This window comes from Coregonus clupeaformis, chromosome 5 (assembly GCF_020615455.1).
Source record: "Coregonus clupeaformis isolate EN_2021a chromosome 5, ASM2061545v1, whole genome shotgun sequence".
NCBI classification, from domain to species: Eukaryota; Metazoa; Chordata; class Actinopteri; order Salmoniformes; family Salmonidae; genus Coregonus; species Coregonus clupeaformis.
In genome coordinates, this window is record NC_059196.1 from 28373736 (window position 1) to 28393013 (window position 19278).

Sequence of the window (19278 nt, forward strand, 5' to 3'; positions counted from 1 at the left end):
AGATGAGACCAAAATGGAGCTCTTTGACATCAACTCAACTCGCCGTGTTTGGAGGAGGAGGAATGCTGCCTATGACCCCAAGAACACCATCCCCACCGTCAAACATGGAGGTGGAAACATTATGCTTTGGGGGTGTTTTTCTGCTAAGGGGACAGGACAACTTCACCGCATCAAAGGGACGATGGACGGGGCCATGTACCGTCAAATCTTGGGTGAGAACCTCCTTCCTCAGCCAGGACATTGAAAATTGGTTGTGGATGGGTATTCCAGCATGACAATGACCCAAAACACACGGCCAAGGCAACAAAGGAGTGGCTCAAGAAGAAGCACATTAAGGTCCTGGAGTGGCCTAGCCAGTCTCCAGACCTTAATCCCAAAGAAAATCTGTGGAGGAAGCTGAAGGTTCGAGTTGCCAAACGTCAGCCTCGAAACCTTAATGACTTGGAGAAGATCTGCAAAGAGGAGTGGGACAAAATCCCACCTGAGATGTGTGCAAACCTGGTGGCCAACTACAAGAAACGTCTGACCTCTGTGATTGCCAACAAGGGTTTTGCCACCAAGTACTAAGTAATGTTTTGCAGAGGGGTCAAATACTTATTTCCCTCATTAAAATGTAAATCAAAATCAGCAGGGGATCAAATACTTTTTTCCCTCACTGTACACGGCCGTGACTATAACCGAAGATAATTATCTTGGGAGATAATACGGTCGGCATTTGATTGTGAGAAATTCTAGATCGGGTGGACATGTCAAGTGTCAATGTGCAGCGGTAGGACGGAGTCAGGCGCAGGACACAGAACTGAGTAAACGACGTACTTTACTCGAAAAATAAACAACATTAATTTCCACGCAGGGAAAACACACCAGCTCACATAAGTCTTAGACACAAAACAAAGAACAAACACGCACAAAACCATGTGGGAACCACAGGGTTACATAGGGAAATAATATAATGTAATGGGAACCAGGTGTGTACAATCAAGACAAAACAAATGGAAAAAGAAACGTAGATCGTGGCAGCTAGAAAGCCGGTGTCGACGACCGCCGAACGCCGCCCGAACAAGGAGAGGCACCAACTTCAGCGGAAGTCGTGACAGTACCCCCCCACGACGTGCGGCTCCAGCAGCATGCCGACACCGGCCTCGGGGACGACCCGGAGGATGAGGCGCAGGACGATCCGGGTGGAGAAGGTGAAATTCCTGCAGTGAGGAAGGGTCCAGGATGTCCTCCACCGGCACCCAGTATCTCTCCTACTGAAGGCCCCTCGCCCGACGCCTTGAATGATGGCTCGTACAGTATAAGCCGGGACCCCCTCGATGTCCAGAGGGGGCGGAGGAACCTCCCGCAGCTGCCACCACCGGCCTGAGGAGAGACACATGGAACGAGGGGTTAACACGGTAATCAGGGGGGAGCTGTAACCTATAGCATACCTTGTTCAGTCTCCTCAGGACTTTAAATGGCCCCACAAACCGCGGACCCAGCTTCCGGCAGGGCAGGCGAAGGGGCAGGTTTCAGGTCGAGAGACAGACCCGGTCCCCCGGTGCATACACTGGGGCCTCACTGCGGTGGCGGTCAGCGCTCGCCTTCTGTCGCCTGATGGCCCGTTGTAGGCGCACATGGGCAGCGTCCCATGTCTCCTCCGAGCGCCGAAACCATTCATCCACCGCAGGTGCCTCGATCTGGCTCTGATGCCATGGTGCCAGGACCGGCTGATAACCTAGTACACACTGAAATGGAGACAGGTTAGTGGAGGAGTGGCGGAGGGAGTTTTGGGCCATCTCTGCGAGGGGATGAAAGCCGCCCACTCCCCCGGCCGGTCCTGGCAATAGGACCGCAGAAACCTACCCACATCCTGGTTAATTCTCTCCACCTGCCCATTACTCTCGGGGTGAAAACCTGAGGTCAGTCTGACAGAGACCCCCAGACGTTCCATGAATGCCCTCCAGACCCTTGATGTGAACTGGGGACCCCAATCAGACACTATATCTTCAGGCACCCCGTAGTGCCGGAAGACGTGGGTAAACAGGGCCTCCGCAGTCTGTAGGGCCGTAGGGAGACCGGGCAAAGGAAGGAGACTGCAGGACTTAGAAAACCGATCCACAACGACCAGGATCGTGGTGTTACCTCGTGACGGAGGGAAGATCAATCACGAAGTCCACCAATAGGTGTGACCACGGCCGTTGTGGAATGGGGTAGGGGTTGTAATTTCCCTCTGGGCAGGTGTCTAGGTGCCTTGCACTGGGCGCACACCGAGCAGGAGGAAGCATAAACCCTCACATCCTTAGCTAAAGTTGGCCACCAGTACTTCCCACTAAGACAGCGCACGGTCCAACCGATGCCAGGATGACCAGAGGAGGGTGACGTGTGAGCCCAACAGATCAATCGATCGTGGACATCAGACGGAATGTACAGACGCCCAACTGGACACTGGGTGGGAGTGGGCTCCGTACGTAACGCCCGCTCGATGTCTGCGTCAACCTCCCATACCACCGGTGCCACCAGGCAAGAAGCCGGAGGTAGGGGAGTGGGATCCGTGGACCGCTCCTCTGTGTCATACATCCGGGACAGTGCATCTGCCTTAGCATTCTGGGAACCTGGTCTGTAGGATAGGGTGAAAACAAAACGGGTGAAAAACATGGCCCACCTTGCCTGGTTCAGTCTCCTCGCCGCCCGGATGTACTCCAGATTGCGGTGGTCAGTCCAAATGAGGAAAGGGTGTTTAGCCCCCTCAAGCCAATGCCTCCACGCCTTCAGAGCCTTGACAACAGCTAACAGCTCCCGGTCCCCCACATCATAGTTTCGCTCCGCCGGGCTGAGCTTCTTCGAAAAGAAAGCACAGGGGCGGAGCTTTGGTGGCGTACCCGAGCGCTGAGACAGCACAGCTCCTATCCCAGCCTCGGACTCGTCCACCTCTACTATGAATGCCAAGGATGCAATCAAGACAAAACGGAAAAAGAAACGTAGATCGGAGGCAGCTAGAAAGCCAGTGACGACAACCGCCGAACGCCGTCCGAACAAGGAGAGGGGAAGTCATGACAGAACAGAAGGACTCGAGTTCCTCTATGTTACTACAATTACGTTAATCATGAAACACACACCTCCGCCCTTCTGCTTCCCGGAGAGATATTTATTCCTGTCTGCGCGATGAACTGAGAACCCATCTGGCTGGACCGATTTCGACAGAATATCCCAAGAAAGCCATGTTTCCGTGAAACAGAGTATGTTACAGGCCTTGATGTCTATCTGGAAAGAAATCCTTGCCTGTAGTTCGTCGACTTTGTTAACCAAAGATTGAAGATTTGCGAGTAGAATACTTGGAAGCGGTGGGTGGTGTGCGCGCCTCCTAAATCAGACCAGCAGGCCGCTCCGAGTGCCTCTCCTCCGCCGGCGATGTTTTGGGTCAGCCGCTGGAATCAGTTCAGTTGCCCTGGGGAGAGCAAACAAAGGAACTGCTTCGGGAAAGTCGTATTCCTGGTCGTAATGCTGGTGAGTTACCGCCGCTCTGATATCCAATAGTTTTTCCCGGCTGTATGTAATGATGCAAAACACTTTCTGAGCTAATAATGTAAAAAAGAATACATAAAAAAACGAAATACTGCAAAGTTTCCTAAGAGCTAGTCGCGAGGCCGCCATCTTCGTCGGCGCCAGGTAACTTTTCATACGGGTTAGGAGAGGCTTGCCATGTTAAAGATGCACTATGCAGAAATCGCTCCGCCATTTCCTGGTTGCTAAAATTCTAATAGTTCGCCTAATTTCAGTTTATGTGACAAAACAAGCAAGTATAGTGTAGAGAATCATTGTACCATCTAAACCGCTGTGAAATATATTTTCCATAACCAAATATAGTGTATTTTCTTTCAGCTGTTTGAAGCTGGTGTACAAAACCGAAAGTAAAAGACGCAAAAAATAAACTTAAGAACGGGAAGTACAGAAATAGAGAACATAGAACAGATCTACCGCTTCTTAGACTTGCTTTCGATGATAATGACAGATCTATAACTAACATTTGCAGCTTTAACTCGGCTGATAAATCCGGGCTAAGTGCATTAGCACAGGATTCTTATTCTTGTTCTTTAACACGGGGAGGAATGGTGTCTGACACCCTATCCCCCATATAGTGCTACGTCTCACCGTCACCCCGACCTACATGTCTCTCTCTCTCTCTCCCCTCGTTAGGCGAAGCAGATGCATGACATCACTCTGCTGTGGGACCGCCCCGTTCTGGACCTGCTGGTTGGAGGGTACAACCTGCACTACGCAGCCCACTCCATCAAACATGAGGTACACACACTGAATGTATATTTTTCTCTTCAGTCATTATCAAAGTATACTAGTGTTTATCTGCTTCAACTAACAATAAGGGTCCGTGCAGAGCTCTCCCACTTACCTGTCTCCCCCTCTGTTTCATTACTGACTACATAAGGAGAGTTAAAGGCCCAGTGCAGTCAAAAATGTGATTTTACTGTGTTGTGTGTATATATATATATTTCCACTGAGGTTGGAATAATTCTATTGACAATGATAATAATGCCCTTTTAGTGTAAGAGCTGTTTGACAAGACCGCCTGAAATTTCAGACTTTGGTGGGATGGAGTTTGCCCTTCCTGGTGACATCACCAGGCGGTATAAGTTAATAGACCAATTTCAAACCTCTCTGCCAATAATAGCTCGTTTTCAGGGTACATATCCCTCCAATTAGGCCCCTCACTCAGACCACTCCCAGACAGTCATAGCGAAATTCTTGCTTGAGAAATTGCTCTTTGCTAAGAAGATATTTTGGTAATGTATCACCTCATAGCCATGAGTTGGTTTTAATGGAGCTAATTAAGCAATAATGCCCGAGGGGGTGTGGTATATGGCCATTATACCACGGCTAAGGGCTGTTGGTATGCATGACGCACAACACAGAGTGCCTGGATACAGCCCTTAGCCGTGGTATATTGGCCATATACCACAAACCCCAGAGGTGCTTTATTGCTATTATAAACTGGTTACCAATGTAATTAGAACAGTAAACAAGTAATTTTGTGTCATACCGTGGTAAATTTTCTGAGGACAGGACCCAAACTACCCGGTTTATAATAGGAATTATAAACTGGGTGGCTAGAACCCTGAATACTGATTGGCTGACAGCTGTGGTATATCAGACCGTATACCATGGGTATGACAAAACTTAAGTTTTTACTGCTCTAATTATGTTGGTAACCAGTTTATAATAGCAATAAGGCTCCTCAGGGGTTTGTGGTATATGGCCAATATACCATGGCTAAGGGCTGTATCCAGGCACTCCACGTTGCGACGTGCTTAAGAACAGCCCTTAGCCGTGGTGTATTGGCCATATACCACACCCCCTCGGGCCTTATTGCTTAAATAAAACGTCTCAGAAGAAACACATCATGGTCTCTCTCCCTGTGTCTCACACTGGCTGTCTGATACTCTTCATTCTGTATCCACAATACACACACACACACACACACACACACACACACACACACACACACACACACCAGTCAGCTTCAGTTACCACAGCTCATATCTTCCTCAGCGTAGCCTGAGGGGTTAAACCATAAACCACCCATTGGATATATCATTCTATTTATCTAGCATCAGTTAGGATAGAGATATTAACCACGTCATTCCATATCATCGTTGGAGAGCAGCCATTGATGAGGAAGCTGGAGGAAAGAGGAAGTCCTTTGCCATGTTTATAGAAAATAGATGTATATGGATTAACCAGTATATGAAGAGAAATATATAAGTATAGGGTTGTCTTTGCTTGCTTAAAGACATTGAAACGTTAAGCCAAAGCTACAGCTTAGTGTTGTCTCAGTGACTAGTGAAAACATTCCGCCGGTAGATATAGTTATATAGACCAAGACATCTGTGTCATCTGAGTCATATAAAGTGTTATATCAGAAAGAAAGTAACTCAAGTTTATGGATTATAAATTATGGATATCAATAAACTGCCTCGTGAAATGTTTCAGTAGTTGGATACATCGCCGCCTTTTGTCATGAAGATGTTTAGTGGTGTTTGGTGGGAATCTCTCTGACAATGTAGAGATAGAAACATTATTTAGACTCTTTCATGTGTCCTTCATGTTTACAAGGAGCCGAACTAAAGAAGCCACACATTTTTCATTCTTGTACATTAACACCCATCATGTAGTAAACAAAGCTGCTGTGATCAATGGAGATTCCTGTCTTTGTCTTGTTTGTGTTCCGCTGTCACTCCAACCTGTCTGTGTGTGTTGTGTCACGGAGTCTGGGTGGGAATTTTAGAACAATAACAGTTGTCGTTCTGGTGACAACATGATTGAGGAATTTATTGGGAATGTAGTGTGCATTCATGCGTGTGCATACTGTGAGAATTGTGTGTGTGTGTGTGTGTGAGAGAGAGAGAGAGCAAGCATTTTGCATTGTGTGTGTGTGTGTGTGTGTGTGTGTGTGTGTGTGTGTGTGTGTGTGTGTGTGTGTGTGTGTGTGTGTGTGTGTGTGTGTGTGTGTGTGTGTGTGTGAGAGAGAGAGAGAGAGAGAGAGCATTTTGCATTGTGTATGTGTGATGGTGGGGCTGGTTTTGCAGAAGGTCAGGAGAGAATGTGGGAGGGCCATTCCTCTGTGTCCCTCTCTGCCAGGGTTCCATAGAGATGTAGAGCCTCTTCTCCCCTGCAGGGAGGGAATTAGCATGGAGAAACAGACCCATTCACCATGACTGGCCCCTTCTGGACCCCCCATATACACACACACACAGCAGACAGTGCCTTGCTACCTGCCACTCCCAGATGCACACAGACAGGGTGTCGAAAGCGTTCCACAGGGATGCTGGCCCATGTTGACTCCCAATGCTTCCCATAGTTGTGTCAAGTTGGCTAGATGTCCTTTGGGTGGTACACCATTCTTGATACACACGGGAAACTGTTGAGCGTGAATAACCCAGCAGCATTGCAGTTCTTGATACAAACCGGTGCTCCTGGCACCTACTACCTTACCCCGTCTAAAGGCACTTCAATATTTTGTCTTGCCCATTCACCCTCTGAATGGCACACATACACAATCAATGTTTCAATTGTCTCAAGGCTTAAAGATCCTTCTTTAACCTGTCTCCTCCCCTTCATCAACACTGATTGAAGTGGATTTAACAAGTGACATCAATTATAGATTTCACCTGGATTCACCTGGTCAGTCTATGTCATGGAAAGAGCGGGTGGTCTTAATGTTTTGTACACTCTGTGTATTTACTGTGCCTTCAGAAAGTATTCACACCCATTTACTTTTTCCACATTTTGTTTTGTTACAGCCTGAATTTTAAATGGATTAAATTGAGATTTGGTGTCACTGGCCTACACACAAAACCCCATAATGTCAACGTGGAATTATATTTTTAGAAATGTTTACAAATTAATTAAAAATGAAAAGCTGAAATGTCTTGAGTCAATAAGTATTCAACCCCTTTGTTATGGCAAGCCTAAATAAGTTCAAGAGTAACAATTTGCTTAACAAGTCACATAAGTGACTAGTCGGCAGGTAGCCTAGCGGTTAAGACTGTTGGGCCAGTAACCGAAAAGTTGCTGGTTTGAATCCCCGAGCCGACTAGGTGAAAAAATCTGTCTGTGCCCTTGAGTGCAAGGACTCACTCTGTGTACAATAATTGTGTTTAACATGATGACTACCTAATCTCTATACCCCACACATACAATTATCTGTAAGGTCCCTCAGTCGAGCAGTGAATTTCAAACACAGATTCAACCTCAAACCTCGCAAAGAAGGGCACCTATTGGTAGATGGGTAAAAGAAAAGAAGCAGACTGAATATCCCTTTCAGCATGGTGAAGTTATTAATTACACTTTGGATGGTGTATCAATACACCCAGTCACTACAAAGATACAGGTGTCTTTCCTAAATATAATGTGCCATTTAGCAGACGCTTTTATCCAAAGCGACTTACAGTCATGTGCGCATACATTTTTACGTATGGGTGGTCCCAGGGATCGAACCCACTACCCTGGCATTACGAGCGCCATGCTCTACCAATTGAGCTACAGAGGACCAACTCAGTTTCCGGAGAGGAAGGACCATGAGGCCAATGGTGACTTTAAAATAGAGTTTAATGGCTGTAATAGGAGAAAACGGAGGATGAATCAACGACATTGTAGTTACTCCACAATACTAACCTAAAAGAAAGAAGCCTGTACAGAATACAAATATTCCCAGAAATTCACTAAAAGGCACTAAAGTAAAACTGCGTGAGATGTGGCAAAGAAATTCACTTTATGTCCTGAATACAAAGCATTATGTTTGGGGAAAATCCAACATATCATTGAGTACCACTCTTCATATTTTCAATTATGGTGGTGGCTGCATCATGTTATGGGTATGCTTGTCATCGGCAAGGACTAGGGAGTTTGTTTTAGGATAAAAATAAACGGAATAGAGCTAAGCACAGGCAAAATCCTAGAGGAAAACCTGGTTCAGTCTGCTTTCCAATAGACACTGGGAGACAAATTCACCTTTCAGCAGTACGAGAACTTTAAACACAAGGCCAAATCTACACTGGAGTTGCTTACCAAGACGACATTGAATGTTGCTGAGTGGCCAAGTTACAGTTTTGACTTAAACCGGCTTGAAAATCTATGGCAAGATTTGAAAATGGCTGTCTAGCAATGATCATGTCACACCCTGGCTCTGGGACTCATTATGTTGAGCCAGGGTGTGTTCATTTCTATGTGTGTATTTCTATGTTGGTGTTCATTCTAGTTTGTTGTATTCTATGTTTGCCTGAGTGACTCCCAATCAGAGGCAACGAGTGTCAGCTGTTGGCTGGTTGTCTCTGATTTGGAGCCATATTTAAACTGTATGTTTTCCCTTTGTGGTTGTGGGTTTTTGTTCCGTGTTCGGTCATTGATACCGTGGACGTCACGAGTCGTGTTTTGTTTTGTATTTTGACGCTTTAACTAATTAAAGTCATGTTTGTTCATCACGCTGCGCCTTGGTCTACTCCTTACCTCGACCTTGACAGATCAACAAGCAACTTGACAGAGCTTGAATAATTATTTTAAGAATAATGGGCTTATTTCAAAATGTGGAATAAGTCAAGGGGTATGAATACTTTCTGAACGCACTGTATATATTTTATATATATATATATATATATATATACCTACTGTTATAATTAGGGTCCCTGGATGGCATCATGTTATATATATAAAGGAAATGCAGATTAGCTTCGTGATTTACATAAATTCACTGAAAACCCGCACTGACACATATATTAACAGTATTGCACTTTTCATGAAGCCTACTTTTGTCCAGCTAATAGCCTAACCACAGATCAAGCAACATTATGGACTAAATGTTAAAATCCTGTTGCTGCAGGATTATTTTGCTACAACAATACTGGTCAAATTAAAATCTGTAGGTACAGTTAAAGTCGGAAGTTTACATACAGTTAGGTTGGAGTCATTAAAACTCGTTCTTCAACCACTCCACTAATTTCTTATTAACAAACTATAGTTTTGGCAAGTCGGTTAGGACATCCACTTTGTGCATGACACAAGTAATTTTTCCAACAATTGTTTACAGACAGATTATTTTACTTATAATTCACTGTAAACAATTCCAGTGGGTCAGAAGTTTGCATACACTAAATTGACTGTGCATTTAACAGCTTGGAAAATTCCAGAAAATGATGTCATGGCTTTAGAAGCTTCTGATAGGCTAATTGATATAATTTGAGTCAATTGGAGGTGTACCTGTGGATGTATTTCAAGGCCTACCTTCAAACTCAGTGCCTCTTTGCTTGACATCATGGGACTATCAAAAGAAATCGGCCAATACCTCAGAAAAAAAATTGTAGACCTCCACAAGTCTGGTTCATCCTTGGGAGCAATTTCCAAACGCCTGAAGGTAACACGTTCATCTGTACAAACAATAGTACGCAAGTATAAACACCATGGGACCACGCAGCCGTCATACCGCTCAGGAAGGAGATGCATTTTGTCTCCTAGAGATGAACGTACTTTGGTGCGAAAAGTGCAAATCAATCCCAGAACAACAGCAAAGGACCTTGTGAAGATGCTGGATGAAACAGTTACAAAAGTATCTATATCCACAGTAAAACGAGTCCTATATCGACATAACCTGAAAGGCCGCTCAGCAAGGAAGAAGCCACTGCTCCAAATCCGCCATAAAAAAGCCAGACTACGGTTTGCAACTGCACATGGGGAACAAAGATCATACTTTTTGAAGAAAGGTCTGATGAAACAAAAATATAACTGTTTGACCATAATGACCATCGTTATGTTTGGAGGAAAAAGGGGGGGTTTGCAAGCCGAAGAACACCATCCCAACCGTGAAGCACGGGGGTGGCAGCATCATGCTGTGGGGGTGCTTTGCTGCAGGAGGGACTGGTGCACTTCACAAAATAGATGGCATCATGAGGAAGGAAAATTATGTGGATATATTGAAGCAACATCTCAAGACATCAGTCAGGATTCTTGGTCGCAAATGGGTCTTCCAAATGGACAAGACCCCAAGCATACTTCCAAAGTTGTGGCAAAATAGCTTCAGGACAACAAAGTCAAGGTATTGGAGTGGCCATCACAAAGCCCTGACTTCAATCCTATAGAAAATGTGTGGGCAGAACTGAAAAAGCGTGTGCGAGCAAGGAGGCCTACAAACCTGACTCAGTTACACCAGCTCTGTCAGGAGGAATGGGCCAAAATTCACCCAACTTATTGTGGGAAGCTTCTGGAAGGCTACCCGAAAAGTTTGACCCAAGTTAAACAATCGAAAGGCAATGCTACCAAATACTAATTGAGTGTATGTAAACATCTGACCCACTGGGAATGTGATGAAAGAAATAAAAGCTGAAATAAATCATTCTCTCTACTATTATTTCACATTCTTAAAATAAAGTGGTGATTCTAACTGACCTAAGACAGGGAATTTTTACTATGATTAAATGTCAGGAATTGTGAAAAACTGAGTTTAATTCTATTTGGCTAAGGTGTATGTAAACTTCCGACTTCAACTGTACATACTAGGTACACTCACAAATATGGACACAATCCCTTTTAAAGAGTTGTGTGTGTGTTTCCCTGTCCTGAGGAAGAGGAGGATGATGAGGAAGAGAGTCTCTTAGTCTGTCCATCAGGCTATTTCTGCCTGCTGCCATTTCTCTGATTAGATTATAGGGAAACGGAAACCCAACCTCTCTCTTTCCCTCCACCCTCCTCCTACGCCCTGAGAGACAGAGCAGCTACCGCTTAACAGAGAGAGAGAGAGAGAGGGAGGAGAGTGAAATTAAAGAGAAGGGGGTGTAGAGGGTGGAGGAAAGAAAGGAGAGAAAGAGGATGGAGATGGAGGGGAACATTTAGGGACTTTGGGGAGAAAGTGGGTAATCGAGAGTGTGTGAGAGAGATGGAGAGGGCATCTTATGTTATGGGTTGGAGTGGAGTAGACTGAATGTTTAGGCTACTGAGGATGCACCTTCACACTACAACTCTGCCTCACACACACATGCCCACGCACGCACACACACACACTGCATTCTCCATACATACACATTCCTATTTAATTAGACTCTACCATCTCCACTCACACACAAACACAACCACACACAAAAACAACCATACACAAACACGACCACACACAAAAACAACCACACACAAACATGACCACACACAAACACAAACACAACCACACACAAACACAACCACACACAAAAACAACCACACACAAACACGACCACACACACACAACCACACACAAACACAACCACACACGACCACACACAAACACAAACACAACCACACACAAACACATCCACACACAAACACAACCACACACAAACACAACCACACACAAAAACAACCACACACAAACACAACCACACACAAAAACAACCACACATGTAGCCTATGTCACCTGTTGCTAACCCGATTATTGCATTATGCAAAGTCTACTTTGATGTTTTATCTTTCTATTACACTCTTAGAAAAAAGGGTTCCAAAATGGTTCTTCAGCTGTCCCCATAGGAGAACCCTTTTTGGTTCCAGGCAGAACCCTTTTTGGTTGCAGGTAAAACCCGTTTGGGTTCTATGAAGAACCCTCTGTGGAAAGGCTTCTACATAGAACCAAAAAGTGTACCTGGAACCAAAAAGGTTCTACCTGGAACCAAAAAGGTTCTACCTGGAACCAAAAAGGGTTCTCCTATGGGGACAGCCGAAGAACCCATGTAGGTTCTAGATAGCACCTTTTTTTCTAAGTGTATAACTATAATTCATTTTATTTAATCTCCATTTTATGCTTCTATCGTTGGGGCCTGCCTCGCATTGCAACAGCACAAGGAGGTGGGTGATGATGACTTGCTCGTGAGCACTCAGCGCGGCCCGCGCGCATCACTCAGAGCTCTGATAGCCTCGCGCACCATTATCATATCTGGCCGCGCTCTTAACGGGGCATTTTCATCCATGTTCTCCTCCCATGCCCGTCTCCCCCTCTCTCTCCTCTCATCTCTCTCCTTTCTCTTTTCTCTCCCCCGAGGTCTCTCAGAAGGCAGGCATGGATCGATCCGCCATTACTCCACGTTTAGCTCATCCTCATCCCGCCCCATTCAGAGGGAGAAAGAGGCTCAATTCCATACGAGACATCGAGATCTGCCTAAATGAATATAACCTTAGGGGCATGGAAGTCAACGCTGCAGGTGTGGAAGACGTTGATTTAGAGCAATTATATCACATAACGAACCTATGGGAGAGAAATGGTTGACATTCTGATATTGACAATAGAGAGGCTCCCCTCTCCTCATCAGGTGTACGCTCGGGGGTACAGTCTTCTTCCTGACATGGTGACGGTAAACAGGGCGCGCCGGTGTGCTCGAGACGCGGACCGGAGCATCTCCAGACGCAAACTGGCAAACCCCATACGGTTAAGCACGCTCTCCCCGGTCCCAACGGGAGAATTATCATAAAAGGGAATAAAAGACCCCCAAAACACAGCCAGTCTGCCCCCTTCTCCTAAAGAAAGGAACAAATCCATTCTCCCTAATTCGAACCTTGCTCAGGGACAGCTCGCGTGGCAGATTGCAGTCTAATTAGTTTAGAGTGGATTTAATTTAATTAACTTTCCACAGCTCCGCGCGCCCCGCCGCCGGCCTGCTTTCAGAGCGCGGGGCCAGTGCTCGAGATCTAATTAGCGTGTTTGGAGAAGCTCTCCTGCGCGCGGCCATCCCAGTTCCTCCAGCTGTGTGTGTGTGTGTGTGTGTGTGTGTGTTTTCTCTAGGGACCGTTGGTCTGGTTTTTATCCTAAAAAGCCTTTTTTAACATGGGTCAATTGGGCTAATTTAGTCCATTGCTGTAGTTGGATAGGCTAGACGTGAATAGCATAAATAATAATACGAAAAGAATATAAGCCTAGGCCTACTTATATGTTTCATGGAGTGCATGCACTGTCCAGTGGCCTGTATTCATGAATGCCAAGGAAAGCTAGGCTTCCCCAAAAAAGTTACAAAACAAATATGATTATACATTAAATAATGTATGTTTCATCTCTGTGTTTCAAGAGGCTGAATGTACACTAAATCACCAAAAGTATGTGGACACCCCTTCAAATTAGTAGATTCGGCTATTTCAGCCATACCCGTTGCTGACAGGTGTATAAAATCGAGTATACAGCCATGCAATCTCCATAGACAAACATTGACAGTAGATTGAAGAGCTCAGTGACTTTCAACATGGCACCTTCATAGGATACCATCTTTCAAACAAGTCAGTTCGTAAAATTTCTGCCCTGCTAGAGCTGTTATTGTGAAGTGGAAACGTCTAGGAGCAATAATGGCTCAGCCTTGAAGTGGTAGGCCACACAAGCTCACAGAACGGAACCACAGAGTGCTGAAGCGCATAGTGAGTAGAAATCATCTGTTCTCGGTTGCAACACTCACTACCTGTTCCTCCGGGAGCTTCATGAAATGGGTTTCCATGGCCGAGCAGCCGCACACAAGCCTAAGATCACCATACACAATGCCAAGCGTTGGCTGGAATGGTGTAAAGCTTGCCGCCATTGGACTTTGGAGCAGTGCAAACACGTTCTCTGGAGTGATGAATCACACTTCACCATCTGGCAGTTCGATGGACTAATCTGGGTTTGGCGGATGCCAGCAGAATGCTGCCCCAATGCATAGTGCCAACTGTAAAGTTTGGTGGAGGAGGAATAATAGTCTGGGGCTGTTTTTCATGGTTCGGGCTAGGCCCCTTAGTTCCAGAGAAGAGAAATCGTAACGCTACTATATACAATGACATTCTAGATGAATCTGTCCCTCCAACTTTGTGGCAACAGTTTGGGGAAGGCCCTTTCCTGTTTCAGCATGACAATGCCCCGTGCAGAAAGCGAGGTCCATACAGAAATGGTTTGTCGAGATCGGTGTGGAAGAACTTGACTGGCCTGCACAGAGCCATGACCTCAAACCCATCAAACACCTTTGGGATGAATTGGAACGCCGACTGCGAGCCAGGCCTAATTCCCCAACATCAGTGCCTGACCTCACTAATGCTCTTGGGGCTGAATGGAAGCAAGTCCCCGCAGCAATGTTCCAACATCTAGTGGAAAGCCTTCCCAGAAGAGTGGAGGCTGTTATAGCAACAAAGGGATGACCAACTCCATATTAATGCCCATGATTTTGGAATGAGATGTTCGACGAGCAGGTGTCCACATACTTTTGGTCATGTAGTGTATCTCACAGGAGAAATCATCCGAGCAAATGGAACAGCGCCACTCTGTCTCTCTACGTGTAGACCATCTATCTGAAGCTGTCTGGTCCAAAATAGTATGACATTGTTGCCGCCCGTAGCATTGAAGGCAAGGGAAGCCAGCGAGCATTTGGCCTCCCTTGGAAAAAAAAGTATCTAAAATTAGCCAATCAGTGTTGAGCTAAACTGAGCGAGTTCAACTGTGGTAATGGCACACCAAAAAAAAGTGTCAAGGGAAGCCAGCTTGGATTTTGCCATCACTCCTATCAAATCCCATTGAGAGCATACGTCATTGACAGAAAAACTTTGTTGAATTGTTGCATCTCGTTGTGTTGTCCTCCGGTGGCTAGCTAGCTAAAATTGGCCCTTTCCTAAATTAGCCATGAATGGAGATAGGGATTTGGACTTGTGGTTTTACTTATTTCTCCTTACTGGCCAATGATTATAACGGCGATTCTGATCCAACCATTAATTAATACATTGTTGTACCCCTGGCCTGAGAGGATGGAGGTTCAATATGTAGCTAGATGTAGAAGGCTAATGTTAACTAGCTAACGTTGACCATGAATGGAAGTTAGGCTAGTGAGCAAGCATTTTAGCCAGGTAGCCTTGAACAACAAAAAATAAAAGCGTGTACTGTATGACAGAGTGACCGTTTCGTCAACATGAAAGAGAGGAGGATGGCATTGGCGTTTCTCTACAAGTAGGGTGAGTCAAAATGTTTTTCTACTTGCACGAACGAGCACGCACACACACAGAAACCAGAACCATGGACAGCCACATCATATTTAGCTTACGTTGACTGGACTAAATTGTTTTTGTCATCTTTTAGTTGTCACTGTATTCGACTAAGCAGAGGTGATTTGATGATATTGAAATCTTGAAGTTGAAATGGTGGTGGAATAGTGGAGGCAGCACCTGTTTTCTTTGCGACTTATGCTAAGTCTGTGTGGTTCTAAATCAATAGTTGTTTAGTGGTCCGAAAATCTCGGAAACATGAACTTGCTTGGCCATGCTGTAGGTCATGTAACTGTCTGTTGCTGTACATGCAATATGCTTTGTGGACTTCACCGGACAGAGGTTGCTCTCTGGTTTTGTGATGAATTGAAGGTGTGGTTGAATTTATTCTGCCACTGTGTCTTCTTATTGTTTCGGCCTTTCGGCCTATATATCACTGTCGCAAGGCATATGAATTAACAGGTTATAGAGAAAACAATGCAATTATCAGAACACATACGTTGTAATATGGCTTTTTTTTGGGGGGGGGGGCTTCGCTTCCCTAGTGATTTTCTCAATAAGTGTTCTCATCTTATTAAACACAGGCATTTAGAATACAATATTAAACATGATAGTCACTTTTTTCCAGTCAGTTTCCAACCAGGAGAACACCTATATCTCCTAAGTGTTCAGATGTTAAACACTACTTCCCCATCGTCCTGTTTAGAGTGCATTTAGACATTAGAAATGTGTGACTTTCCATGCCTTTTATTCAGGTCAGTATTAGGAATGTCTGTCACCTGACCTACATTTCAGCACAACTGAACAGTGTTGAGTTCATTTCCGTGGGAGGGGCCTTATTATCATATTTCCCAGCATGCTTTGTTGCAGGTTGATTTTTAGAATTGTTTGTTTTAATATCTATGTTGCCCCATCCGCATTGATTGATTACTTGATCTTATACTATACAAAGATAAATAAATAACATTTTTCTAAACTAATCCATTCTGGATGGGTTTGGATTTATTGCGACCGTTACTAAAATGGTCTTCCATTTTAGATGGTTTAGGTAGTCCTTCACCATGGAGTGGTGAGCACGAAGAGGAGGTCAGTGGACCCTTTGTGTCCCCTTCATGTTCGGAAGTAATTTAGCCAGTCATTGTAGCCATTGGTGCTCTGTAGTTGCTATGTTCTTGAGTTTTCTTGTGTCAATTAACTTGTGATATTCCTGGATTACTCATTATACTAATAAAGTCCGATTTAATCAACAAATATGATAGTCAGTTTAAAAAAGGTTAAGGGTACAAGACTGAGTACATATCTGGCTGTGTTGGCAAAATCACTGCATATCCCATCGAGCCAAACGGGGAGAGGCTGCCCGTTATCACAGTTCGAAGACCAGTCAGAAACGTCCAGCTAACCCCATGCCAATGACGCCGGTGGATCTTAAAACTGAACTTCGATCCGCGATGATATCCTTTGCCACTGTTGTCTTACGACACGACAGATAGCTCCAACCAGTCATGACTATTGAACAAAACAATAAATCATTTTCAAGTTTCTTTCTAGCAAATTTCTTAGTTACATGATTGTATAACTAGCAAAGGAGTTTTTGTCCTCATTGCCAAACTTCATAAATACTGCACCCTCAACTTCAAAACTAGCATAGTTCAGCTAGCCAGCTAGTTCAGGGAAAACCAGGGAAAACAAGCTCGGGATCAGATATAGCTGGGCGCATATGCGCACTAGGCTAATTCAGGACACAGATTGTAGTTTTTATGCCCTGATATCAGGAGCTGGTGGCGAAAAGTTTGATTAAACAATTCAGAGACTGAAACGAATACATCAGATGAGAAATAATTAAGGAGAGCGAATCGATATCCAATCCCGAAATCAGCTGTAACTGTCAATAGTAAAACAAAGCTTAAAACGATGTTTGAGTGAACCCTGAATACAGAAAATGAATGGTGAAGTCGCTTCCAGACACGGTAGACTCCTCCTCCTCACCACTGTATAGCAGTCATTCTGAGTGCGGGTTGTGGGTGATAAAATATTTACATTCTTGGATATCCTCCCTCTGGTTGGATTCCAATAGGAATTACTAATCACTTCACAAACCAGCATATTGTGACTTGCAGGTCTGATGAGCCAGGATTTTCAGACCACAATGTTGAGGATAACTAGGCCATAACTAAAGGCCTTATGACATGTCTAATATGTGGTTATAAAGGGTTTACTTTTCATTTAAACACATTCACTTTGGCAGTCACTTGGTGAAGGCTTCAGGAATATAAATTATTGAATGCAACACACATGTCTCTGTCACTAACAAACACAGTCATGGGTGGGTATCGCTCACATTCACTCAAAAGCCATGCTGGGAAATATGGAATTTATTTCACCCTACAGTGTTAAAACAACAACCCCCCCCAATGTGTTTAAAAAGTGTTACAGTGAATAAACATGTTCTGGTTTTTACCATCCAAACACTATGACTAGTTTTCATTGAAATTCTATGTGTTCAAATCCTAAACACTTGTTTTTACAGTGTGATGCATTGCTTTAGATTATTTGTCCCTCTGAGTAAAGGCATGCTAGCTGCCAAGAGGGTCCACTCCTGCTTCAACCCCATGTCTAGTGACATTAAAGATTATGAGCCTTTAGCCTACATTTTTAAGACAAAACTTTTCATTACTGAATTTGAATTAATCTAATCTCCTGAATGTGTATATAGCCTACCAAATGACATTTCTGTCAGTAAATTGATGACTCCAAATTAATGGATGGCAATGGACTTTTTGTTCCATAGGGCCTGCATAGGCCTAGGCCTATATAGTATATATAGTTCAGGCTACAGCTGATGTCTGATTTTAAACTCCCTAAAAAGTTCCATTATTGGTGACATTGCTGAACTGAGGAGGGGTCCGTCTACTCCTCGCAACAGTAGTCAGGGTCCTGTGGGCCGTCTATTGTGTGGCTGTCCAGTCTCTCGGGTTCAAAGGTGAGTTTGCTGGTAAAGTTAAAACTGTTTCCAAAGTTAAATGTGCGTCGCTTTTTTTCCATTGCGGCGCAAAAGAACAGCGACCTTCACTCGAGAGTTTAAACGTTAAAACTTAATCCCTTCAAAGAGCTAAAGCGGCCTTGCGGCGTGTTTGTCTCAGGACCCGTTCATCCGGGCTAATGCCCTCGCGCGGGGGGCCTGAGTGGGCGCACGAGGTTTAAATTTGGACTTTTAAATTCATGGCCGATTTAACGGAAACTGTAACGGTGGCCTTTCGCATTCATGGCGTCTGAGTCAACAGAGGCGGCAACAATAGCCACAAGAGGCTCTTCACGACCCTGAAGTGACAGAGAGAGGGATCAGAGTCAGGGAATATTCTAATGCTTTCCCCAAATTGCCACATTCCTGCTCCCAAATGTGTCTTAACTTCTCATAGGCCTAGATGCCCTGCTGAAGCACATGGGTATTGTAGGCTAGATAATTCATATTTGGTGGTCCCATGTAGCCTAATCTGTCTTTTTGCCTCGCAATCAAACATTTCTTATTTTAACAAAAATGGGGCATGTCTCCTATAGGCTAATTTTATTCCGTTAGTTTTGGTTTCGCTTTCCCCATCACTCTGATGGTAATCGTTTCCGATGGTCCTCCCATTAGAGCGGGGGTTGTCTCCTGGCCGGTACCGTGGACGGGGCGGTAAGACCGATAGCCGGTGAATGCAGATTGGGCTAATGAAGCGGGTGGGTGAGGGGGTAGAGGAAAGATTGATGAGACCGGGGGAGACTGGTGCCGCTGTGATGGATAGATGGAGAGAATGGAGA

The 19278-nt window shown here is 44.8% G+C and overlaps 1 protein-coding gene across 1 annotated transcript in view; it reads left to right on the top strand.

Annotated features, from left to right (window-relative positions):
• LOC121557653 (caseinolytic peptidase B protein homolog) overlaps positions 1–12968 on the top strand; it is an 81960-nt gene extending 68992 nt beyond the window's left edge. Inside the window, 2 exon segments of the mRNA XM_041871173.1 lie at positions 4177–4281; positions 12810–12968. Coding sequence (XP_041727107.1) covers positions 4177–4281; positions 12810–12968 — 264 coding nt within the window.
• Positions 12969–19278: the final 6310 nt, after the last annotated feature.